A 25799-nucleotide genomic window follows, 5' to 3' on the forward strand; every position below is an offset into this window, starting at 1 on the left:
GACTTTATCACCATAATGTAAATATAGAAAAGTCCATGTTATGACTGTAGGCCTACAGTCAGTGTCTAATTGAGTTTTTGCTACAATAGCCTACATAATAGAAATGCCAGTGGCCTATTCATTTTTTATTCAGAGTAAACAATTAATCTCCAGAACTAAATTAATAATATGGTGGTTATAATATGGTCTAATAATATGTGTGTAATATGTGTTTTTATGGATATGGTTATAATATGTTATTATATAGATCACAGGAGCTTGCAGGTCACCAGTCCACTCCTGTGAGCCTTGAATTAGATCATTTCCATGGTTTCTGCTGGCCCTCTCATATTTGATAGCTGGCAAGAGGCTGGTTTTCTCTACAGTACTTTGACAGTAGTGTGTGTGAACAGTGTGTGTCCATCATCTTAAAAATATCTAACAGAATCAGAATTGCAAGATTTGGGTTTTCAAAAATTCAAGGAGCGGGACACTAACCCGGATGCTTATAAGAAATACAGCTACGCCCTTCAACGAACTATCAAACAGGCAAAGCTTCAATACAGGACTAAGATCGAATCCTACATCACTGGCTCTGAAGCTCATTGGATGTGGCAGGGCTTGCAAACTATCACAGATAAACCAGCCAGCCAGAGGAACTAAATGCATGGGCCCTCAGATCTTCAAAAAGTTCTACACCTGCACCACTGAGAGCATCTTGACTGGCTGCATTACCGCTTCGTATGGCAATTGCTTGGCATCCGACTGCAAGACGCTACAGAGTGTTGTGTGTATGGCCCAGTACATCACTGGGGCCAAGCTCTATGCCATTCAGGACCTCTATACCAGGCGGTGTCAGAGGAAGGCCCTAAAAATGGTCAAAGACTGCAGCCACCCAAGTCATAGTGTTCTCTCTGCTACCGCATGGCAAGCGGTACTTATGCACCAAGTCTGGAACCAACAGGACCCTGAACAGCTTCTACCCCCAAGCCATAAAACTGCTAAATAGTTAGTTAAACCAAATAGCTACCTAGACTGTCTGCATTGACCCTTTTTGCACTAACTTTTTGACTCATCATATACACTGCTGCTACAGTTTACTATGTGTCACTTTATTCCTAGTTATATGTATACAGTATCTACATACGCTATCTACCTCCATGCCCTCGTACCCCTGCACATCAACTCGGTACTGGTACCCCTTGTATATAGCCAAGTTATCATTACTCATTGTGTATCTACTATTACTTTTGTTATTATGCGTTTTACTTTTCTATTATTTCTCTATTTTCTTTCTCTCTGCATTTTGGGAAGGGCCTGTAAGTAAGCATTTCACTGTTAGTCCACACCTATTGTTTTCAAAGCAAGTGAGGAATACAATTTGATTTGATCTGCCTGGGTGAAATGTAAAATGAGGTGTGTTTGATTGAGTTTGGAGGATTTTCCCGTTGGTTCCGTAGTGCCACTCAAACTAAATCAAGCACAGAATCCAGGTTAGCTCTGCTGCTACGCTGTTCTGGGTCTTTTCTAGAGCTAGTTGAGGTAATTAGCCATAGCTATAAGATCAGAATACATAAGTTTGCACAAAATATCTCACCCTGGTGATTGAGCCTGCCAATCAATATTTTTTTACTCCAATGCTTGACTTGGGCAGGAGCTCACCGGAACTGAGTACCAGCACCTAAAATGTTCTACTGCTTCAGTTCCTGCACCTCTGATATAATATTGGCTTAAAACTATTGCAGAGTTCCTGCACCTAAATATAAACAGTAACGGCACACAAAATGAGTACTGGCACCAATTTCAGTCCAAGTCAAGCACTGGTTTGCTCAATTGAACTGAGATTACAAATGCATGCCATATCAGTGTTTATTGGCCAGTGCTACCCTCTGCAAGACATAAAAATAAAATCTTTGGCCATATAGTAGGCAGGGAGGGATAGATAGGCAGGGAGGGAGCTCCAGCTGTGCATAATTGGATCTAATCACTCCCTCTCTATTGTAGTTTATTCACCCCCCTCACTTCCTCTCATACCCAAGGATTATCAACCCTTTCAATCTGATAGTGAATTTTGTAAATCCTTTATAAATCAACTTCGTAAAATCAACACTATATCCAGTTTGATTCATTACGTTTGTGTCATTTATGGGGGTTAAAATATCCAGATATCCATAATATCCATCACAACAACCTATTATTTTACTGTCAATGGTAATGTGATGACGTCGTCTCAAAGATGATGGGGAGGATGAAGAAAACAGACAAACCAACCACTAGGAAAAGGGAATGGGTGTTAAAACCTCGCGAGAATATTAGCCTATTGGAGGAGTAAGCACACTGCAAGATTGGAGTTGCAAGAAAAGACATCTCCAAAAAGTAACAACTAAAGATGTCCGGACGGTCAGGTCGCGCGGAGACACGAAGTCGTGCTAAAGATGACATTAAAAAGGTGCTGGCAGCAATTGAAAAAGTGCGTAAATGGTAAGTAAAACCGCGGGGATTATGTAAATGAAATGTAAACATCTGCAATGCCACACGACAAACTTCACTCGGAAAATATTAGAGGGGTTGGCGAGTGACTGACACAACAGCCAATGGAGAGACGAAGCTGCCGAAGCCCGGCAATTCTATGGGCAGGACTAACGGAAATGTTCACAGTCTGTCAAAATGGCTACACTTGTCCACATGTTGTTACAACGTTACACATTCTGATATAACTGTGACCCACATTGAAAATATCCGTTGTCCATCTGAGCAGTTTCCCTCGGCGAGGTTCAGGAATATTAGGCAAAAAATGCACTTGCACATAGCTTAGCCCTGTGCATAGCCACCAGTAAATCAGAAGAATCTTTGGTTCATGCTTTTTATTACTGAATGTAGTAAATCTATTCTCTGTTCTATTACATTTCATTTTCAGGGAGAAGAAGTGGGTAACTGTGGGAGACACATCCCTACGCATATTCAAGTGGGTGCCTGTGACAGACACTAAACAGGTTTGGTATCTAATAATAGATGACTGCATCAGACCATCCTATGGTTCATGAATTTAATGAGTTTGTGTATGGAACAACCTTACCACTCTGGCTCTATTTTACTCTCTCTCGCTCCTTTTCTGTTTCAGATATACCGGAGCAAATCCATAACTGGAGAGGTTCGAGGTCTAAAAGATGTGGTGCTGGAAAACACCAGCTCTACCATGGATTTCCTAGGTGAGGCACTGACTGACTGTGAGAAGCACATGCAGTTTGGAGCAGGTTTTAAAGAACTGCAATACTCTATATAACAGGGTTGGGGGCAATTCCATGGAAATTCACTGAATGCAGATAAAAACTAAATGCAGATAAAAACTTTTACATACTTTTTAATTGGAATTTAAATTTACCTCCTCAATTGAAAATGATATTGGTCTGAAAGCATTCAAGACTGCTCCTGTTCTTTTCACCGCAGATGAATGCAGCAACCAGAGTTTCCTGTCTGATGTCTACCAGCCCAAAATGGACAGCAGCAGCTCCAGCTTCCAGCACCCCAGTGAGGCAGTCAGTCCTCTTCCTCACACCACAACACTCCGCACGGCCGAAGATGCTCTACCACCCATGCTGGGCCAGGAGAGTGTGGACGGTACAGTTGGCTTAGCATACTACACCATCGCACTGCACAGTCCACCCATGTAGGGCCTGGAGCTTTTCCAGACCCTGTAACTTGACTAGGAAAAATTCTGGGCCCTAGCTATTATGTCACTCTTGTAACTGAGGTATACTATGTTGGCTATATTACACTTAATAGCTCAATGCCTTTTTAAGTGTTTCACTCAGTCTTTCACTCTATATGCAGAGCCATCCCAGCCAACACATGAAGTTGCTGATGAGCCTCCCACATTGATCAAGGAAGACCTGGTTTTGCCCCTTGGTGTCCGAGTAAGAGTTCAATGCACAGAGGTAAGTCATTTTCTATAGTAATAAAGGATATGACCATTTTTATTAGTGTTAAAAAAAAATGATGCAAAAAGTTGTGATTGGTAATTGCTTAAGCTCTTAATTAATAATAACATTAAAGATATCACCACAATCAATTTATTTAAATACCAACATTTCTAACAGGAAGAAGAGGAGGAATCAGGAGCCCCTCCACTGAAGAAAATTTGCACTGAAAAAAAATCTGTACTGAGATAACTAGTTGATTGGATGGACATGCATGCAACCCATGCACTCTATTGAAGGCTTCAAATGGGACATACGAGTAACTGCCAAAATAATGGAAACACTTGAGTAAATGAGGGATACAAAGTATATTGAAAGAAGGTGTTTCCACCCAGGTGTAGTTCCTGAGTTAATTAAGAAATTAACATCCCATCATGCTTAGGGTCATGTATAAAAATGCCGGGCAGGCCATTATTATGGCCATTATTTTGGCTACCATGAATATGCCCCCATAGTATGACAAAACACCAAATTATGCAATTTCTTGTGGAAGAATGGTGTTGCCTTCAATAGATTTCCAGACACTTGTAGAATCTATGCCAAGGTGCATTGAAGCTGTTCTGGCTCCTGGTGGCCCAATGCCCTATTAAGACACTTTATGTTGGTGTTTACTTTATTTTGGCAGTTATCTATACATACGTTATCATAAAATATGCATTTCTGTTAATCAAGTCACTACAAATGGAATACATTTAAAAAGAAAGTTGAAGTTATTGTTTAAAGTTGTTTATTAAAATACAATTTTACTTTCTCAGCTTTGAAAGTAATTTTAAGCCGTTTAATGCGTTACACTGTACATAGTCGTGCTCAAAAAAAGTGCCTATCGCTCTGAAATATACACTATATATTTATTTTCTGTCAGACAAGTGTCTCATATGTTATGCTATTCGTAGAAATTGCACAGATTGAAATAATTATGGCCCCTATTCAATCAAATCGGTTTGTTAATTCTGAGGGATGAAGTTGAGCATATCTTAATTAATATTCTGTTGAGTTTCTTTTGTTTCACACTGTTAGCGCTGTTTTGTTAAATACATTTATCCAAGCAGCACAGGAAGTATGAGGGGAAACTCATTCCGGTCACTGGATTTTATTGAATATGGGCTGAAGTTTTTGAAATATTTTTTTACATTTGTACTTCGCTTTGCAAATAAGATTAGACAACTGTTTGTCATGTCTATCCTTTTTGATATACTCTTATCTTGCTTGTTAAATTTTCATAGGCCATTGGATGTGACTGGTATAGCATGAGTTTGAATGGTGAACGAGGTTGAAAAGTAGTTAAAGACCTTGTATTGTAATTCAGAGATTATTTCTTATGGTCAGGTGGGTCATGCTCTCAAGTGTTAATTTTCTGCTGCAAAAGTGATGCACATGCTGGAATATACCCTGCTCCATAGTAAAATATGGTTGTTGATATTGTGTTTTCTTTTTGCATCTTTTGACTCCCACACTCTCAAATAATTGTCCAAAATGTTTTTCACCACAGGATGACCACTTGACTTGGTTGCATTTTATCTTTCATGGAAATGATCAGATTGCAAATCCATGGCCTTGGGCCCTCAATTTAGACATAGAAAGCTTGGGCCGTGACTGGCCATCCGTCTCCAGACTTAGCATTGTGGGTTTTTTAAGCAGTCCATTAAATAAAATCATGACACTTGATAGAGATGATAGAATTATTCTTGATTTAAAGTTAAAATCCATGGGAAGTAAGTAACTCATCACTATAGGACAGTAGTTCCTAAACTTTTTATAGAGCCGTACCCCTTCAAACATTCAAACTCCAGCTGCATACCCCCTCCAGCACCAGGGTCACCGCACTCTCAAATATTGTTTTTTGCCACCATTGTAAGCCTGCCACACACACATATGATACATTTATTAAACATAAGAATGACTGAGTATTTGTCACAACCTGGCTTGTGGGAAGTGACAAAGAAAGCTCTTATAGGACCAGGGCACAAATAATAATCTATAATTTTGCTCTTAGCCATCTTACATATAAAACCTTATTTGTTCATCAAAAATTGTGAATAACTCACCACAGGTTAATGAGAAGGGTGTGCTTGAAAGGATGCGCAAAACTGCAATGTTGGGTTGTATTGGAGAGAGTTGGCCGAGAATTCACTCTCACATAGGTAGGTGGTTGCAAAGGGCATCGGTGTCTTAACAGCGCGATTTGCCAAGGCAGGATACTCTGAGCGCAGCCCAATCCAGAAATCTGGCAGTAGCTTCTGATTAAATTCCATTTTCACAGAACCGCTTGTTGCAATTTTGATGAGGCTGTCTTGTTCAGATATCGGTAAGTGGACTGGAGGCAGGGTATGAAAGGGATAACAAATCTAGTTGTTTGTACCTGCATAATTACGCACCCAGCTCACTCAGGTGCTTCGATATATCACATTTGACATTGTCCGTAATCTTGAGTTCACTTGCACACAAAAAAATCATACAATGATGGAAAGACCTGTGTGTTGTACTTGTTGATGCAGACAGAGAAGACTTCCAACTTCTTAATCATAGCCTCAATTCTGTCCCGCACATTGAATATAGTTGCGGCGAGTCCCTGTAATCCTAGATTAAGATCATTCAGTCGAGAGAAAAAACATCACCCAGAAAGGCCAGTCGTGTGAGAAACTCGTCATGCAAGCGGTTAGACAAGTTAAAATTATGGTCAGTAAAGAAAACTTTAAGCTCGTCTCTCAATTTAAAAAAACGTGTCAATACTTTTCCCCTTAATAACCAGCGCACTTCTGTATGTTGTAAAAGCGTCACACGGTCGCTGCCCATATCATTACATAATGCAGAAAATACAACAGAGTTCAGGGGCCTTGCTTTAACAAAGTTAACCATTTTCACTGTAGTGTCCAAAACGTCTTTCAAGCTGTCAGGCATTCCCTTGGCAGCAAGAGCCTTTCGGTGGATGCTGCAGTGTACCCAAGTAGCGTCGGGAGCAACTACTTGCACGTGCGTTACCACTCCACTATGTCTCCCTGTCATGGCTTTTGCACCATCAGTACAGATACCAACACATCTTGACCACCAAAGTCCATTTGATGTCACAAAGCTGTCCAGTACTTTAAAAATATCCTCTCCTGTTGTGCTGGTTTCCAGTGGTTTGCAGAAGAGGATGTCTTCCTTAATTGAACCCCCATATACCAGGAGCTGTGCCAGGCCCGCCACGTCTGTTGACTCATCCAGCTGTAATGCATAGAATTCACTGGCTTGTATGCAAAGCCGTAATTGTTTCAAAACATCTCCTGCCATGTCACTGATGTGTCGTGAAACGGTGTTGTTTGATGGAGGCATTGTCTGTCGTTTTTTTTGTCCTTTTCCCCCAGCATTGTCCCAACCATATCCGCGGTAGCAGGAATAATTAAATCCTGCACAATAGTATGGGGCTTGCCTGTCCTAGCCACTTGGTAATTTATAAGACACTTCTAGCCCCTTCTTATTAATGGTATCTGTTGCTTTTATACATGTCTTACTACACGTAAGTCGTCTTCATTCTCGCTCAGAAAACTCCTGTGGCTTATTTTTCAAATTGGCATGTCTTGTTTCTAAAAAGAGTGAAGGTTTCATTAAGTTGTGAGATAGTACTTTTGCACATATAATACACTGTGGCCGAGGAAAGGCACTACTCCCAATATAAGTGAACCTCAAATCAATGTAGTTCTCATCATATTTGCGCCTCTTTGATGGTCCAACGTCCCTGTCTGTTGTTCGGTGCTTTCCCGGGTAAGGGGGCAGAAGCTCTTCGGCTGCATCAGATTCACAACTGTCAGTGTCCGTGCTTGCTGGGCTAACAACAAATGTAGAATTACTGATGCTAGCATTGGATGTGCTCGTGGAAGCAGAACAACTTGTGTTGTCGACAGGTGCAGGTGTCGTACTGCTGATAGTAGCAGTACTACCAGTAGAGCTGGTACAGTGAGGGAAAAAAGTATTTGATCCCCTGCTGATTTTGTACGTTTGCACACTGACAAAGAAATTATCAGTCTATAATTTTAATGGTAGGTTTATTTGAACAGTGAGAGACAGAATAACAACAAAAAAATCCAGAAAAACGCATGTCAAAAATGTTATAAATTGATTTTTATTTTAATGAGGGAAATAAGTATTTGACCCCCTCTCAATCAGAAAGATTTCTGGCTCCCAGGTGTCTTTTATACAGGTAACGAGCTGAGATTAGGAGCACACACTTAAAGGGAGTGCTCCTAATCTCAGTTTGTTACCTGTATAAAAGACACCTGTCCACAGAAGCAATCAATCAATCAGATTCCAAACTCTCCACCATGACCAAGACCAAAGAGCTCTCCAAGGATGTCAGGGACAAGATTGTAGACCTACACAAGGCTGGAATGGGCTACAAGACCATCACCAAGCAGCTTGGTGAGAAGGTGACAACAGTTGGTGCGATTATTCGCAAATGGAAGAAACACAAAAGAACTGTCAATCTCCCTCGGCCTGGGGCTCCATGCAAGATCTCACCTCGTGGAGTTGCAATATTCATGAGAACGGTGAGGAATCAGCCCAGAACTACACGGGAGGATCTTGTCAAAGCACATATACATGCCCGTCTGAAGTTTACCAATGAACATCTGAATGATTCAAAGGACAACTGGGTGAACGTGTTGTGGTCAGATGAGACCAAAATGGAGCTCTTTGGCATCAACTCAACTCGCCGTGTTTGGAGGAAGAGGAATGCTGCCTATGACCCCAAGAACACTATCCCCACCGTCAAACATGGAGGTGGAAACATTATGCTTTGGGGGTGTTTTTCTGCTAAGGGGACAGGACAACTTCACCGCATCAAAGGGACGATGGACGGGGCCATGTACCGTCAAATCTTGGGTGAGAACCTCCTTCCCACAGCCAGGGCATTGAAAATGGGTCGTGGATGGGTATTCCAGCATGACAATGACCCAAAACACACGGCTAAGGCAACAAAGGAGTGGCTCAAGAAGAAGCACATTAAGGTCCTGGAGTGGCCTAGCCAGTCTCCAGACCTTAATCCCATAGAAAATCTGTGGAGGGAGCTGAAGGTTCGAGTTGCCAAACGTCAGCCTCGAAACCTTAATGACTTGGAGAAGATCTGCAAAGAGGAGTGGGACAAAATCCCTCCTGAGATGTGTGCAAACCTGGTGGCCAACTGCAAGAAACGTCTGACCTCTGTGATTGCCAACAAGGGTTTTGCCACCAAGTACTAAGTCATGTTTTGCAGAGGGGTCAAATACTTATTTCCCTCATTAAAATGCAAATCAATTTATAACATTTTTGACATGAGTTTTTCTGGATTTTTTTGTTGTTATTCTGTCTCTCACTGTTCAAATAAACCTACCATTAAAATTATAGACTGATCATTTCTTTGTCAGTGGGCAAACGTACAAAATCAGCAGGGGATCAAATACTTTTTCCCTCACTGTATGTGTCTCTATGGACGCGGGCCTTACTTTTTTTTAACCGTTAATCAATTTTCAAGCAAACGGAATGAGCAGCAGCTACGTTTGGCTACATACGGACTGTTAGTGGAATTCCCGCGAGAGGGTAATGGTTAATGTGATTGGATGTTAATTATTTGACTAGGCTACCTGTATTTGACATTGTGTTGTTATTTCGCTGAACACTAGATAGTTGAATTTTATTTTTGGCAGTGAAACGAGGCTACTCAGGCGAGAAACAAAAATCACCAGTTGGAAAATCTAAATGGACTGTTTGAAACGGTGAAGAAGAAAAAAATTGTTTGGGAATACCTGCATAGGAATAATTTTATTTCAGTATAAATTATTGTAAAAACGCGATTTTAGTGTTTTCATTATTTGTAAATAATACAATTTCCCTGTCATACTACACATTTCAATCATAAGACATATTTATTTGCTTGTAATTGAATGTAAAGGAATAGTTCACTCAAAATATAACCAAAAGTGGATTATAGGGGAATAAGGTGACTTTTCAAAATTCTAATGCATACAATATGTCTTCAGATAGGGATACTAAATGTAAAGGGAAATGATGTATAAAAAAACATGTTTCTTTCTTTTTCTGGAGGGGCCCAACCCACTCAAGCAACAGAGCCCCACAGTGGATGCATCATAATACCCATAAAACCTAGCGGTCAAACATGGAAATGGTTCCAAACCTTTTTTTTCACCATTCATTTTTCCCCATAGGGCATTTTATATTCCGCTCTATTTACTCTGATTTGAAAATGCTAATAATCATGCAAGACTACAAATCCCTACAAGCTCCTGCACTTCATTACTAGCTCCTACCCAAAACAAAAGAAATATTGAACCTTTTCATTTACTGTTAGATATTTTATTTAATTAATATTTGTCTTATTTATGCATTTGGTCTTGTACAGAATACTATCCTAGTAGCGTCAGATATTTACAATGTGCCATGAATACTAGGCTATTTTTTTTGCAAAGAAGCTAGCTACCTAAATGATGCTAGCAACATACCCTTATTTTACCAGATCCTCTTCTCCTTCAGCCAGTGGAGGTCTATATTTAATCCTTTATCATTCCTGCCAACTAAATGAATGAAGAGAAATCTATTTAAATTCATGTTGTCAGAATGCACGTCTGTATTAAAGCAATTCAAAACTAACTTGTGGACATGTTCTGTTAAGTCTTGCCGATTCAAAGCCAGATCAACTTTTTGCAGAATTTAAACATAATCAGGAATTACTGAGCATATTTATTTGACAAGAATGCTCCTAGTCTCCCATCAATCACGTCAAACACCTGAACTCCAACAATGACATTGTTTTAAAGAAATCAAAATTGTAAACAATGCATACGTACAGTATGCCTTTCATACATAACATACTGTATAAACATCTGACTTGAAGTAAAGATTAAATGATGTATTAATCAATGCTACAAACCTGGGACGTCGCAGAGCACCATATGAACTATTATTACAATCAGAGAGCCACAGATTCTTCTGATTTTCCATTTTAGGAATTACACCAGCACAAATAACACAACATGTAAAACAGCATATTGTGATTTTTGGTGGGGAGTTACAAATGGAGAAACAACTGGATGTGTAAGGTAGGTTTATTATAAAATACTAGATCAACTCCAGTAGAATGAGAAACAAAACAAGGAAGCCATGCCTAAACACAGCTATATCAACACCCATCTTGTCAATTGAATGTTGCTGCTGTCAATTTACCTTTGCATTCAGTCTGAACCTCAGAATACGCAGGACAGCTTTACACAGGTGAAAAAAAGTAGCAAAAACAGTACACCACAAAACTTTTAAACGTGTTACGGAGTCTAGATGCTATCAAATCAGAAGAATAACAAGTTAAGGAAGCAACTAATGCCGGTTTGCCTGAGGCTGATGCCGTGCAGGTGTTTGTACACATGCATATACACACACTCTCATTAAAATAAACGCATACAAGAACACACACATAAATGTAATAGTGCCAGACATGCACACAAACATATACAGTTGGCATTGCTGTTATGATTTCAGTTGTCCTTGATGCATTGTTGTTTGCTGTTTTCTTCTGTGTTTTTCTTTTTTCTCTCTTTAGTTCGTTCATTCTCTTGGTTGTTGGTGCATTGAGGGGTTCTTGGTGGTGGGGAATGGAATTAATTGTATTTTTTATTTTTATTCGGGTTGGGGGGGGGGACTGTGGGAGGGGTCTAGAATGGTTGAGGGACAGCTATTGGGGAACTGTGGGGGGGATCGGGTTCAGTTTTTTGGCCTGGTGGGAAATCTGTCAACATGCCCTTGAACAGGGCATTGACCCTGGATGCTTCTGTGAGTCGCTCTGAATGGGAGTCTGTTGGATGACTGGTATGATGTAGTTGTTGAGCGGCTTCACTGCAAGTATATTGTATGTTTCGGATATAAAAATATATATATATATATAAAATTAAGGAAGCAGCATAGAGAAAATGGGTGACGGTAGGGTGGGTTTATAGAGATAAGATGGAGAGTTCCAAAGTGTCTGAAGTTGAGGGACCATGGGGCATAAAAGGCAGTGTGGAATAAGGGGTAGGTAGAGGGATGGTTGGCTTTGGAATAAACATAAAATGGGGTTCTGGTGTGCTTCTACACCCCTTTTAAATCATTGTCACAAATATCCGGCCAATGTCCAGTCATACTCGGGGTCTCAGCGTGTCCCTCAATGTCATTCAAATCGTGGTCATCGTGTGTCTCTGAATCACAAAATTAAAGACGATGAGTGATCACAGGATTTCCACAAATTGAGCCATACACAATACAATTTAAGCAATGAGGACAGCGTTTTGTTTACAACCTGGTGCTTTACACTATGTCTATGTGTGAATGATGGAAGAATCTTACCCCAGCTGTAGGTCCATTTCAGTGTGTGTGGTCACTTAGACCTGCACATCAACCAGTACTGGGACCATTGGAGACTTGGAATGCTTTCTCTCAAAGTGCTACTTGAATGTCTTTGGGTCTGCATCTACTGTATAAAGGTGAAGTACAAAATGGAGGAAGTTAACAATCTGTGGCTTAGATTTTATTCAAAGTCAACACAAATTATAAACTAAGCAATACGATGCAACAAACTACAAAAAAAATGAAAGACTGTACCACACAGGCCAGTACAATAGCCTACACATAGAGAGTAACCTAAAAGCACATACAGTACCAACCAATACTACTCACCTGACAGACAGGGCAGGTGTGGACCAGTGCTGCCTTTGCTGCAGTCTTCTGGTCCGCAGCTACTCCCTTCTTCTTAACATCCGCCGCCTTGGTATCAGTCAACAAGTTCAGCTGTACCCATAGTACAGAATAATGACTTAAAGGGGTGGACGGCTCCAGATATGAATAGCAGGAGTGTGTACAGTATACACTTTTGTTCCAGCCCAGCTTATAACTGATTACAAATCAAGGCCTATCGCAGTGATTCGTTATGATGATTATTTAAGTCAGGTGTTAGAGCTGAGCTGGGACAAAACCGTTCACACACTCCTGCTCTTCAGGACTTCCTGCAATGACCGAAACAGACCAAAGCAGAAGCACAGTGTTCCAGGTTTAAACAGATTACCTAGTTGAGAGGTGATAAGACTCAGGCACACACATTGGTTCTGGAATAGAAAAGGTTCAAATAAGGTTTGCAATTTGGCATCAATAACATGACAGTAATTTTACCAAAAATCAAACAGACGTGTGAATACCAATTTATTTAAAACCCACCATAGCAGGTAGGACTAAATAAGGTTACATAACCATGCCTACTAGCTATACTAATGATCTGCTGTCCAGAGGGTAACAGCAAACAGATCAATGTATTCCTGTAGTAAAGTAAGCACACTGTTGACTCAAGAGAGGATGATAATCAATCAGTCCATCTCTGAAACCTCACAAAAAGCCAGACCAAAATAATACTGCCAGCTAGGGCAGCTGCAAGTCAATAAGTACTTGAAGTAGGCTACCCATCCCTCACACACAGACACAAACAAACATTATCCAGAACACCTAGCTTCACCATCTAAGTTAGCTAGTTAGTTAACTACAGGTTTATATATTGATAAAATCCAAGATTTTGGATATACTGACAAGATACAGGTGTCTCCGTCCTAACAATGGGAGTCGTTGTCCACAAAGCGGCATGGCGGGCTGTCTAGGTCCCGCCTATCCTTTCTTTGGATTGGTGTATACATCTTATTATTGTAATGTTTTTTTTTAAATATTCGATGAGGGTTGTTGACGTCAACCTCCAGTATTCAATGGAGAGAAATGCTATGCCACTAGCCTCATGACATGAATATGCATAGCCATCTCGAGACAACTCCAATAGAAAGTGTTTTTTTTTCTTCTCAAAGATGCCGGGATGTCACGTGTCCTACCTATATCAGTACACTCGTAACAACTTAAGCATTACAAAACTTTTATTAGATCAAATAAATCTCACGTAGAAAATAACCATTATTTTTGTTGTTGAGCTAATTCGACACTCTTTTATTGACCTCCATACAAAAACTCCTTACTTGGTGGGCAAAACAATGAAAAAACAACCACCTGCAGAGACAGATTTTCCACTGAGTTGGGCCTCTCTCTTCCTCTCTGATAAAAGTCACCTTGTCTGAGAGAGATTTACAGTTATCAAAACGTCACATCAGGGTAAGCCTACACGAAACATAGCCCTTACTTGAAATGTTTCTAAAATCCCCCATGGGGAAAATGAATGGTTGAAAATGGATTGGAACCATTTCCAAGTTTGACCGTTAGGTTTTATGAGTATTATGAGTATTATGACAAACTGATTATGGTACTTACACTGTAGATACATTATTTACAGTGGCTGATGGAATTTTACAGTATGGCAGAAGCTGCTATCCACATGCTGTTACAATATAATATATTTATTATTTTGATGACATGTCCCCGATAAAAGAAAATATTTAAAAGGTCTAGAGTGCCATCTGCATACTCCACTGACAGTGGCCGTGTTCAAGAGCGTCAAGACCATGATGTAGCATGGGTAAATTGTGACTGACTGATCTACAAATAATATTGAGTAGTTATTTAGGATGCAAGCCAGGTGATTTGTAGATCAGTCAGTCTCGACTCGCCTTTAAAGTTGGCTGCAATAGAGCTCGCCAGCTTGAAGTCCTAAAACCCGTAAATGAGCTACCTAAGGTTCGTTCAGCCATCCCTATAGGAAAGATTAATGGAAAAAGAATAGGGTTTTGGAATAAACGGCCAAAAATAAGGTCTGAGGGTAACACTGGTTTAGGAGATTTTATACGTTTTGTTCTATGAGATAATAGCAGTCAGTTAACAAGAACTTTATGAATTATGAAGCCTTTTTGTGCTATATGTGTTTTTTAAATTACATAAATTCTTCAAAATCCACAAAAAGTGACTGATTGAAGATTATCTCCCAAGCCTGTGTTTACCACAGACCTCATAGAGAGAAATAGTAATGGTGTCTTTTCGTAGGCACTAACTACGGCATGGTTCATTGGAGGAAGCCTATGAGGAAAATGAATGCCGTTTTTGTAAGGTTTTTGGATAAATGCTGAAAATAAGGTCTGTGGTAAACACAGGTTTAGGAGATCTTATACATTTTGTTCTATGAGATAATCTTCATCAGATAACGTAACTTTTTGTGAATTTTGAAGAATTTATGTAATAATAAAAAACACATCAATCACATAAAGACTTCATAATTCATAAAGTTCATGTTAACTGACTGCTGTTATGTCATAGAACAAAACGTATAAGATCTCCTAAACCAGTGTTGCCCTCAGACCTATATATATTTTTTCACCATTCATTTTTTCCCACACGAAGGCTGAACCAAAGATGGTTTAGTATGAAGATATGTTGAAATGCTTCTCCAATAGAAATTCCTGATCACGCTTGTAGGCGATGTCCTGGCGACGTTAGCTTGCTAAATTTATGCGCAAAAAACACGTAATCTGGTTTAACGGTCGTCTCGCTACGAACTGCGCATGTGCAACCTGTCAACTCAAAGGCACTCCTATTTAAAAAAATGTTTTGCCGAAAATAAAAACGTGTCAGCTTGACACTTTCCGGAGGTTTGAGTAATAAATGTTCAGCTGCTTAAGGAATTGACTCGCATCTTGGTCTGGTCTTCCGAGTCTGCTTCGCAAGCGTTCCCGGAAGTCTCGCAATGTGTGGCCTTCTGGGTTTAGAACATGTGGCTGAACGAACCATAGGTAACTAATTTCCGGGTTTTAGGACTACACCAAAGATTTTTATAAACTAACCCAAGACAGACCACAGCCCGTCGTTTCCAATGGGAACAAATTAGTCATAGTGGGCAGAACAAGCGAGGAGGGGGGGGCAGAGCAAACACGAGTTAGCGAGATTACCCACTGCCTTATTATTTAATATTCGTACATCCCCCGTAGCTAAACCACGCCCCTAACATGATATACGTTTTAGTTAAAGGTCGGGTAGTGACAAATGTCTAAAATTACTTGTCATTTGACATTTGAAATAATGTGTTGACACAACAGCGGCAAATCAAAGTATACTAGCTATGAAACGGGCTTAATCACGTTTCATTTTAGAGGAGGGCACCATTTTGAAATACGGTTGGAAACAATAGAGCTCGCCAGCTTGTAGTCACAGATAGAACAATGAGCCAGGTATTTCACCGGATGTATAAATGTGAAGCATCCGGTTTACTTTTCCACTCACTACCGAATATGGGGATGAGAGAAAGCCTAGTCGCCGGCAATGGGAGGACATGGAGCGAGATGGATTTTGGCCGACATTTTGCTAATTATCTCACCGATTGAACGTTTGATCTCAATACAGTTTTCTGTTCCAAAAACTAAAATCTGTTACAAACAGAGTGAACTAAGTTTAGTAAAATGTACCCTTTGCAAAAGTTGTAAAAAATGGCATTGTTTATAAGTTGTACAACGGCGAATTGAGTTATTGCACACGCGCATTTCACAGAGTAGGCGTTTCCTAACGGAAATATGCAAATACTAACTAGAACGCGCCAATAGGATCGCTCTTTGTTAGACCAATCGAAAGAGAGAGGGGCGGGATAAATCTGTACGACGCTGTTTGCTGCTGGGGAAACTGAGTTGTTTTGTTGTGCAGTCTTTGCCGGGCGGAAACTCCCGCCATTTTTTCAACACAGTAATTAATCTCTTGCATATTTCAATGAAGTTATTACAACCCTTTACTATCATTGGAACAATTTAAACTTTCAAGGACGGAAACTGCGAGGTAAAAAAAAATCGCTCCATGAGAAGAGGGCTAGTCTTCGGAGACCGGAGTGGAGAGCGCGCCAGACCCCCTGACGAGAACCTCCGCTGTTGCCGCGAGTTCGAGAATCCTGTCAGCTCTCCTCTCCATCCTCCTTTGGGACAAGCTAGCAGAAGTTTCTCCGGATAGCCTACCCGAAGAGTCCATTATCATTGCACATTTTTAAACAGTTCAATGCATTTTGTAAAGTTTGTGTTGATAAACAATGACACAACTACCGGCGAACAGAACAAGGATGCGATTTGACTGCTAGCAAGAAGTGCTGTGTTATTGTTTGCAGCGAGGATTTAGCCGACTTGCTAGGTTAGCTAGCTAGATGCTACACGTTGAATGCTCCTGGAATATTTTTGGATACTTGACTACATGCTAAGGCCATATTGTCATATTTTGCGTAGTTTTGTGGTAGGAGTTTTATTTTTTAAGACGTCATCGCTGCCGTTTCGTATTCAGGATGGCACCACTGCTGGGCCGGAAACCCTACCCGCTGGTTAAGCCGCTAGCCGAGCCGCCAGGCCCAGAGGAGGAGGTCTACAACATCGAACACACCAAGGAGGCCTTCAGGAACAAAGAGTATCCTTTCACATTATGGCAAAGCCGACTCGGTTCGCCAGTTAGCTAGCTGACTGTCAAAGCAAAACCATTATGTACACTTATCAGAACATCGCATTTTGTGTCAGTGTTTTTATGTTGTTCAGCTTCTGAATATTAATATTAGCTAAATAGCTAACGTTAGCTATGTCGGATTTGTTGGGCTTCTTTGGGATTGTTTTCCCTATCGTAATATGCACACACAGTCACTCACTGTTATTTCGTAGTCAAAGTTGTGCTCTCTTTTTAAAACTAGTTAACTAGACATACCGTAACGTTAGCTAAGTACTACTAACGTTACTAGTATTACCTGAGAATTGCGCTATCTAACGTTAGCTGATCTATGCATAACTGGTTTGGGTGATTCTCACCGTCTCTGAGTTTGTCATGCTGTCTCGGTGGCGCGTTTACTAGCATGGCTAGCTAACTTTACAGGGTAGACTGAAGAACAAGCAGATTATATCACGTCAGTTCTGACACTAGCTCATGATCAAATCGGACGGATTTCACTTGCAGATCAAACTGGTAAGTTTGACTTGTTGGAAATACAACGGTTGTAATATGATTTGTAAGAAAAGGCAAACGTGTTCGTGACATGAATCGCTTTCCAATCAAGTGTAGCCGGTGCATGGCCGCCTGGCATCCTGGATTGATATACTAATGCATCGTTCAGGTTGCTCAGAGGTCTAATAAAAATGCAGTTCAATGCATTATTTTTAGGTCCCCTAGCCTTACTACCAATAGATACAGAAGTATTTTGGTGCCCCACGTGAGTTTGACATGTATTGCTCCTTGAGGCTGCATAACTCACTAGGCCAACATCCCCACTTTTTGTCTGTCTAGTCTAAAGGTACAGTACAATAACCGTATCTGATAAATAGCAAATTACGAGCCACCTGTAAACAAACCTTAATACTACTACTATTCCAGTGCAAAGCATCATCAACCCAAAACTTTTGTGCTCTGCATTTTGTCAGTCAGTGCAATATAATAAGTCAAGTTTGTACTGCTTAACGTCTAGTTATAGATGCCAAAGTCCTAATGATATCAGGACGTGATTTAACGCATTGCTTAGTCCCTACAGAGAGGAAGACTTGTCAGATTTAGTTTCAGATGGAGCAGTGTTTCTGGGGATTATCCTGCACTTTGGCTCTGTTATGAAAGGATCCAGAATGTATGCTTGGTGTGGGATGTCCCTCACATCCGGCCTTTTAATTATCGAGATCAATTGCTCCTAGCATGATTCATTAATTATGAATGGAGGGTCTCTCTGGGTATGCCGTAGAGCTAACTGAGTCAAGTGACTAGGTGGATGTTCCTGTCCTGTGTCCTAGTACTCACACTATGCGATTGAGGGGAATATATGTTGTTATCCTGATGAAATGGCTACAGCGAGTATGAGGCGCGCCTGCAGAGATACGCCGAACGCATCTGGACATGCAAGAGCACCGGCAGCAACCAGCTCACACACAAGGAGGCCTGGGAGGAGGAGCAAGAAGTAACTGAACTGTGAGTAACAAGCAAGTCTAGCTTGAGCGACATTACGACCGCTAACAGAAATGCTCTGTTTCAAAATAAATATAAATAATCATTACATGCGGAGGCTAAAAAGATCAGTGCAGCTCCGTCTGTAGCACACACTGCTCACTGCCTCCAGTTGAAGGTCACATGATTTACAGCTGTGTTATTGGACGTTCCCCGCGCGCCTCCTTCCTTTCTATTTGCAGGACGTATGGATTGAGTCATCCTGGAATCTAGTGAATCCAGTGACGGGGAGAATGCATTTTATTTCATGGAAAGAGGAGTGTGCAAAATAAGAGTGTGGCCTGGTCTAGAAACAACCCCAAGGCACTTGTGTGCATCTGAAGGGATTGGATTAGGGATTGTTTATAGGCAAGGTCTAGGTTCTCTCATTTGATACGTGTCCAGATTGGCTGCTGTGGCATTGAGCGCTGCGCTGTGGGAGGACATTAAGCTTTGAGTTCTGTGTGTACATGAATGACCTCAGAGCAGTGCCACAGCCAGGCTGTGCTCCTCCGGCACCCTCAGCGCAGGCCTGGCAGGATCAGCAGACGTATTTAAAGATGTCTATTTATAACAGGCAGGGAAGACGGGGTTTGAATTGGCTCCCCCTGTTGGAGAAGTGGTTGTGTACAGATAGGCTAGACATTGGTGGTCCTAGCAGTCTGTGTTTCATCGAGGCGTGTTCATTTGTATGTATTCCTTGGATTGGACTGCTCCATGCATGTTTATGAATTACGGATAGCATTTGCAGGTGACTCGATTAGTGAAATAGCAATAGCCACACTAAGCCATCATCTGTCAAAATTATTGGAGTGAAAGTGCACCAATAAACCCAAATCAGTTAGCATAGGAAGACTGTTTATTGCTGGCATTTTCTATTGAGTGTTAGATAAATGAGATGTTTGACATGAGTAATTTATTTCCAGGCTTCAAGAAGAGTACCCACTATGGTTCGAGAAGCCCGTCCTGGAGATGGTTCACCACAACACGGTCTCCCTGGACAAGCTGGTGGACCAGGCCTGGGTGGAGATCCTCACCAAGTATGCCATAGATGAGGAGTGTGACTTTCTGGTGAGGTTCTTTTATTTTGGTCGAATGCTGTGGATGTTTGTTTTCATGTGGTAATATAGTAGTCAATGAAGGTGGAAGAAATACTGTTATTGGAATATATGTTGATAGAAAATGAAATACCTTTTTTCCCCCCTCCACCTATTCATTTTGTTTTTTTAAGGTGGGGAAGGAAAAGAGTTTGCGGGTTAAGGTCGTGAAGATACACCCGCTTGAGGGGAACGCTGAGGGGGAGACGTCAGAGAAGAAGCTAGAGGGAGCCTGCGACTCTCCTTCCAGCGACAAGGAGAATGCCAGCCAGGAGAACCAGAAGAAGGAACAACAGCTGCCCAGAGAGGAGGAGAGCCCCAGGGAGACCAGGGAAAGCAGGAGAGAGAGCCTCAGTGAGTACAGCACCTTTGGGACATGTTGTGCTAACAAATACAATTATTAGATTTTGGGTAACCTGCACCAAAATCCACCACAGTAGGTGTGTGAATGTTTAAACTAAATTGGTATCCTTAAAGTTAAGGAAAATCCCGAACCCTTTTTAGTTTTTTCCCAACAAAATGTTAATTACAGTGCAGTTAGTGGTGTAAAGTACTTAAATACTTGTAGAGAATAGGTGGGCCATTTCAGACCAAACAAACACAATGCTTGGTTATTATCACTAAATCTTATTAAGTTTGTCTTAATAAGGTTAAAAAAATAATTAAAAAAACTTATAAGATTTAGTGATAATAACCAAGCATTGTGTTTGTTTGGTCTGAAATGGCCCACGACAGCAACAAAGTCTTATATGGCAATACTTTGAGAAGGTAATGTAAACTTTGCGAGGTGGAATTAAGGTAAAGTAATGGGGTAGTACAGGTGCAATGCTTAACTTTCTGAAAGAGATGGACCATGAGACCCAAACCGCTGTCTTAGTTTTAAAGGGAAACCGATTTCTTTTTTATAATTTATTTTAAATAATAATAAATACAAAAATGTCAGTTTAAACCATGTGTCAAACTCATTCCATTGAGGGCCGAGTGACTGCGGGTTTTCACTCCTTTGTTACTTGATTGATGAATTTAAGGTCACTGATTAGTAAAGCAACTTCCCTCAGCTGGTTGTCTAGGTCTTAATTGAAACCAAAAACCATCAGTTTTGACACATCCCTAAAACACAGCACATGGAGCTTTAACATTTGTCAAATGGACAAATTTGTACATGTAAAAATAGCATAGAATCCACACAGGCCTGATCCCCAAAAATTCACATGCGTGTAAAAATATACTGTGTGCTTGTTTGCCATTAGGTGACCGAGCACGGCGCTCGCCCAGGAAAACACCCATCGCTATGAAGGAGGAGAAGAAGAGATGGGTGATGCCAAAGTTCCTGCCACACAAGTATGACGTGAAGCTGATCAGCGAGGACAAGGTTGGTGTCCTCTCCACTGCTTTAAAATGTTTTATTGTTCACTTCCGGGCCATCAAGTGCAGGTTTTATGTAACTGGGTCGTGTTCATTGGTTACACAATGGGGGGGGGATGGATCGGAACAGGAAGGGGCTTCCTAAACTTGTCGAATAAGAAATGAACATTTTTGTTTTCTGTTACTAAATGGATTTGAAATGTTTTCCATTGCATGGTGTAATGAACACAACACTGGGGTCGATGTTATGTCATTTATATAGATTTTTAAACGCTACACCAACAGGTAATCAGTGATGTCCCAGTGGACAGCCTCTTCCGGACTGAGCGCCCTCCGACCAAGGAGATCATGCGCTACTTCATCCGCCACTATGCACTCCGGCTTGGGATGGGAGAGACGGCCCCCTGGGTGGTGGAGGATGAACTGGTGAAGAAGTTCAACCTGCCCAGCAAATTCAGCGACTTCCTCCTGGATCCACACAAGGTAAACCTGGATTTATATGGGGTTTTAACTTTTTTTGTTTGTCCAAAAACCTCCACATAATCTCCTGGTGATATAGGAGCTCTGGATTATGGGATGGACATGTAGATAAAATACAACAGTAAGACAAAACAGCATCATACATTGCCTTTATAAAGTATTCATACCCCTTGACTTATTCAACTTTTACATTTACATTTTACATTTTAGTCATTTAGCAGACGCTCTTATCCAGAGCGACTTACAAATTTTTGTTCTTACAGCCTGAATTAAAATAAAATAAAAATAAAAAATCTCTCCCTTCTACACAAAATACCCCATAATGACAGTGAAAACGTGTTTTTAGAAGTTTTTGCTAATTTATTGTAAATTAAATACAGAAATATCTAATTTTAAAATAGTTTTCACACCCCCTGAGTCAATACTTTGTGGAAGAACGTTTGGCAGCGACTATAGCTGAGAGACTTTCTGGGTTAGTTTCTAAGAGCTTTCCACACCTGGATTGTGCCCATTTATTATTTAGTAAATTCTTCAAGCTCTAGAATTGGTTGTTGATCATTGCTAGACAACAATATTCAGGTCTTGCCGTAGATTTCAGTCAACTAAATTGTCCACTCAGGAACATTCCCTGTCTTCTTTGTGAGCAGCTCCAGTGTAGATTTGGCCTTGTGTTTTAGGTTATTGTCCTACTGAAAGGTCAATTAATCTCCCAGTGTCTGGTGGAAAGCAGACTGAACCTCTTAAGATTTTGCCTGTGGTTAACTCCAATCTGTCTTTATTTATTTTTATCCTAAAAATCTCCCCAGTCCTTAAAGATTACAAGCATACCCATAACATGATGTAGCCGCTGCTATGCTTGCAAATATGGAGAGGCTTACTCAGTAATATGTTTGGGGCAAATCCAGTACTTTGTATTCAGGACAAAAAGTGAATTGCTTTGCCAATTTGTTTTGCAGTATTACTTCAGTGCCTTGTTGCAAACAGGATGCATGTTTTGGAATCTTTTTTATTTTGCACAGGCTTCCTTTTCACTCTGTCAATTACGTTAGTATTTTGGAGCAACTACAATGTTGTTGATCTATCTTCAGTTTTCTCCATTGATTGGCCTCATAGAGAAATCCGTGTCCGGTTTCCTTCCTCTTCGACAACTGAGTTGGGAAGGATGCCTTTATCTTCGTAGTGATATGTATTGATACACCATGAAAAAGTGTAATTAATAACTTCATGGTCAACGGGATATTCGATGTCTGCTTTTTGTTTTTACCCATCTACCAATAGGTGCCCTCCCTGGTCTTTGTGGTTGAATCTATTTGAAATGTACTGCTCGACTGAGGGACCTTACAGATTGTGTGTATGAGGTAGTCATTTAAAAAATGTTCAACACTATTATTTCAGAGTCCATGCAACTTAAGTCAAGGGGTATGAATACTTTCTGAAGGCACTGTGTTTTTATATAACATTTGTTTTTAAATATGTGACTAATAGTTTTGTTTGCCTTCTAGTTTTTCACAGAGAATCCAGTCTCAGCCAAGCGCAAGAGCCTGAGCTCAACAGAGGGCAAACCCAGTAAGATGCTGAAGACCTCGAACACCCCGGGAGGAGGGAATTCGGGGAACGAGAAGAAAAATGATCCTCTCGGCATGCCCCTGAGCCCTACAATCTGGGGCCACATGCAGGTTTCTCAAATTTTATACATGCTGATGTAATCTCATTTGCATATATTTTTAGCTGGCTTAGTGGTTTTCTAAAGAATCAGAGGATTTGTTAAATGTTCAATTGAATTTGCATATTTAGTCTTGCAATGGATTGACTCAATAAAGCATCAATTTATATTGTAGATGAAAATGAATGGCTCGCCTCTGAAGGTAAAGAACTCCGGAACCACCAAGAAAAGAGAGGGGGGGGCTTCTGTCCTCTCCTCCCCCAAGTCCAGCAAAAAACCTGGAGACAAGAAATCTGCTACTGGCAGAAAGACCCCCGGCAAGAGCGGCCAGAAGGCGTCATTCAAAAAGGATGAAAAGGGTGGAGGCGCCAAGAAGCCCAAGATGAAGCAAATGACCCTGTTGGACTTGGCCAAGAGCCCTCACTCCGCTGGAAGCCCTAAGAAGAGAGCCCGGAGCACCGGCCCAGGGACCCACAAGCTGGGCAAGCCCCTGCACCCCATGGCCCTGCACCTGCTGCGCTACTACAAGGAGCACAAGGGCAAGGAGGACAAGAGGAACGCCATGTCCTGTCTCATATCCAAGGCGGCCAAGGCCCTCTCGCCTGAGGACCGGGGCCGGCTTCCTGAGGAGCTCTGTGATCTTGTCCTGAAGCGCTGGGAGTTGCTGGAGCACAAGAAGAAATGGGCGGCCATGAGCGAGGAGGAGAAGCGGGACGTGATGAGGAAGAAGCGTGAGGAGATCAAGGAGAAGCTCCGGGAGAAGACTAAGGAGCGGCGGGAGAAGGAGCAGCAGGTGCGCCGTGAGCAGCAGCGCCGCTATGAGGACCTGGAAATCAAGGGCGGCAAGGCACTGCCTGTCTTCAAGCTGGTCGACATGCCAGAGGGCCTGCCCAACTCCCTGTTCGGAGACGTGGCCATGGTGGCGGACTTCCTCAACTGCTACGCGGGCCTGCTAATGCCCGATGACCAGTACCCGGTGACGGCAGTGGCCTTGATGGAGGCTCTGGCCGGGGAGAAGGCAGGTTTCCTCTACCTGAACCGTGTGCTGGTGGTGCTGCTGCAGACTCTGCTGCAGGACGAGCTGGCCGAGGGCTACAGCGAGCTGGACATGCCCCTGTCGGAGATCCCCCTCACCCTCCACTCTGTCTCTGAGCTGGTGCGCCTGTGCCTGCGGCCATGCGACGCCCATGGTGATGACTCGGGCCAGGGCTCCGGGGGGGATGATTGGGGCCCCCTAGGGGGCTTCGACCAGGTGGTAAGCAGCGAGTTCCTTGAGCGGTTGGAGGCGGTGGAGGTGTTTGAGTTGACGTCGACGGAGAAGGCCAGCCTGCTGGTGGCACTGTCTCACCGCATCCTCATGACCTACTCGGTGGAGGACCACGTGGACTCCATGCAGCAGCGCTCAGCCGAGCTGTGGAAGGAGAGGCTGGCCTCGCTCAAGGAGGTCAACGACCGCAAGCGGGCTGAGAAGCAACGGCGCAAGGAACAAGCTGATGTCAAAGGCGAGGAGGCTGCCAGTGGCGACACGCCGTCAGCCACCACCAAGGTGGAGAAGAAGAAGAAAGAGGGTAGCACCAAGAAAGAGGTGAAGGTGAAAGCAGAGCCAGTGGCCGCGGAGCCGGAAGACATGATTAGTACGGTTAAGAGTAGGAGGCTGATGTCCATCCAGGCCAAGAAGGAAAAGGAGGAGCATGACAGACAGAACAAAGGTAAGGACAGCTGGACATGTAGGTCATTAGACTGGGCCAGTTTTCCTTATGTTACGTGGTGAGGAAATACTCCTATCATTAGGATAGGAATTTATTTCTTATCGAGGCAACAGTAAACATGTCGTCCCCACGAATGATGCAGCGCCCCTTTAAGCCAAGCAGTGTAATTTTGAAAATGACAGATCTCTATGGCAAGACACATCATTCACTCAGGTTTTGTCAAAATTCAGCCAGTGGTGTTTTGAGTTTGTGTGGGTTAGCTAGACTCCTGTGCCAGAGCGTGTGTGCCAAATTTTATCACTGAGTCAAACAGATCAAGAAATAGAAACCTGTTCGGTATAGCGCCATCGTGTGGTCGATATGCAAGCAAGAACATTCATATGTTGTTTCTTGTGTGTTTTCAACATGTGTACCAAATGTTGCTACAATATGATTATCTTTGACGGATTTATATGCATTTGTGCCAGACCACGCACGCATGAAACTTTATTGGTCAATAGCGGCCATGTTTTTAGGTACTCGTCTGGAAAATATTGCTTTGAGACCTTTGTCCATTGATGCCACATGTCAAGTTTCATGCAGATTGGTTGTTCGGTGCCAGAAGAGTAGCGGGGAACTATTTTTATTTTATTTAGATTTTTTTTTCTATATT

At 41.8% G+C, this 25799-nt stretch overlaps 2 protein-coding genes and 1 long non-coding RNA gene across 5 annotated transcripts in view; 2 read left to right on the plus strand and 1 right to left on the minus strand.

The window, feature by feature from the left end:
* The first annotated feature begins 2319 nt into the window (after positions 1-2319).
* On the plus strand, positions 2320-5380 carry bcl7b (B-cell CLL/lymphoma 7b). Its single transcript, NM_001140154.1, is given in 6 exon segments — positions 2320-2460; positions 2897-2972; positions 3101-3188; positions 3427-3597; positions 3811-3914; positions 4077-5380. Coding segments are annotated over 6 exon segments (603 nt in total). The 5' UTR covers positions 2320-2368; the 3' UTR covers positions 4149-5380.
* Positions 5381-11764: 6384 nt separating this feature from the next.
* LOC106612586 (uncharacterized) lies at positions 11765-16072 on the minus strand. 2 transcript variants are annotated; one of them, XR_006771148.1, is made up of 4 exons: positions 13012-16072; positions 12627-12737; positions 12297-12423; positions 11765-12148 (listed from the first exon to the last, which is right to left on the minus strand). It is a non-coding gene; the product is annotated as an uncharacterized lncRNA (long non-coding RNA). The 2 variants fall into 2 exon arrangements; XR_001330325.2 differs by having other exon boundaries at positions 11766-12148; positions 12627-16055.
* Positions 16073-16492: 420 nt separating this feature from the next.
* The window catches only part of LOC106612575 (tyrosine-protein kinase BAZ1B), a 29885-nt gene continuing 20578 nt past the window's right edge, over positions 16493-25799 (plus strand). Inside the window, exons 1-8 of one of the 2 annotated variants that reach the window (XM_045724466.1) lie at positions 16493-17291; positions 18702-18818; positions 19760-19904; positions 20065-20284; positions 21181-21302; positions 21581-21778; positions 23278-23451; positions 23614-25147. In XM_045724466.1, coding sequence (XP_045580422.1) covers positions 17173-17291; positions 18702-18818; positions 19760-19904; positions 20065-20284; positions 21181-21302; positions 21581-21778; positions 23278-23451; positions 23614-25147 — 2629 coding nt within the window. In that variant the 5' untranslated portion in view covers positions 16493-17172. The remainder of the gene's footprint in view (positions 17292-18701; positions 18819-19759; positions 19905-20064; positions 20285-21180; positions 21303-21580; positions 21779-23277; positions 23452-23613; positions 25148-25799) is intronic. The other variant, XM_014213857.2, reaches the window with a different exon arrangement.

This window comes from Salmo salar, chromosome ssa09 (assembly GCF_905237065.1).
Source record: "Salmo salar chromosome ssa09, Ssal_v3.1, whole genome shotgun sequence".
Classification (NCBI taxonomy): Eukaryota; Metazoa; Chordata; class Actinopteri; order Salmoniformes; family Salmonidae; genus Salmo; species Salmo salar.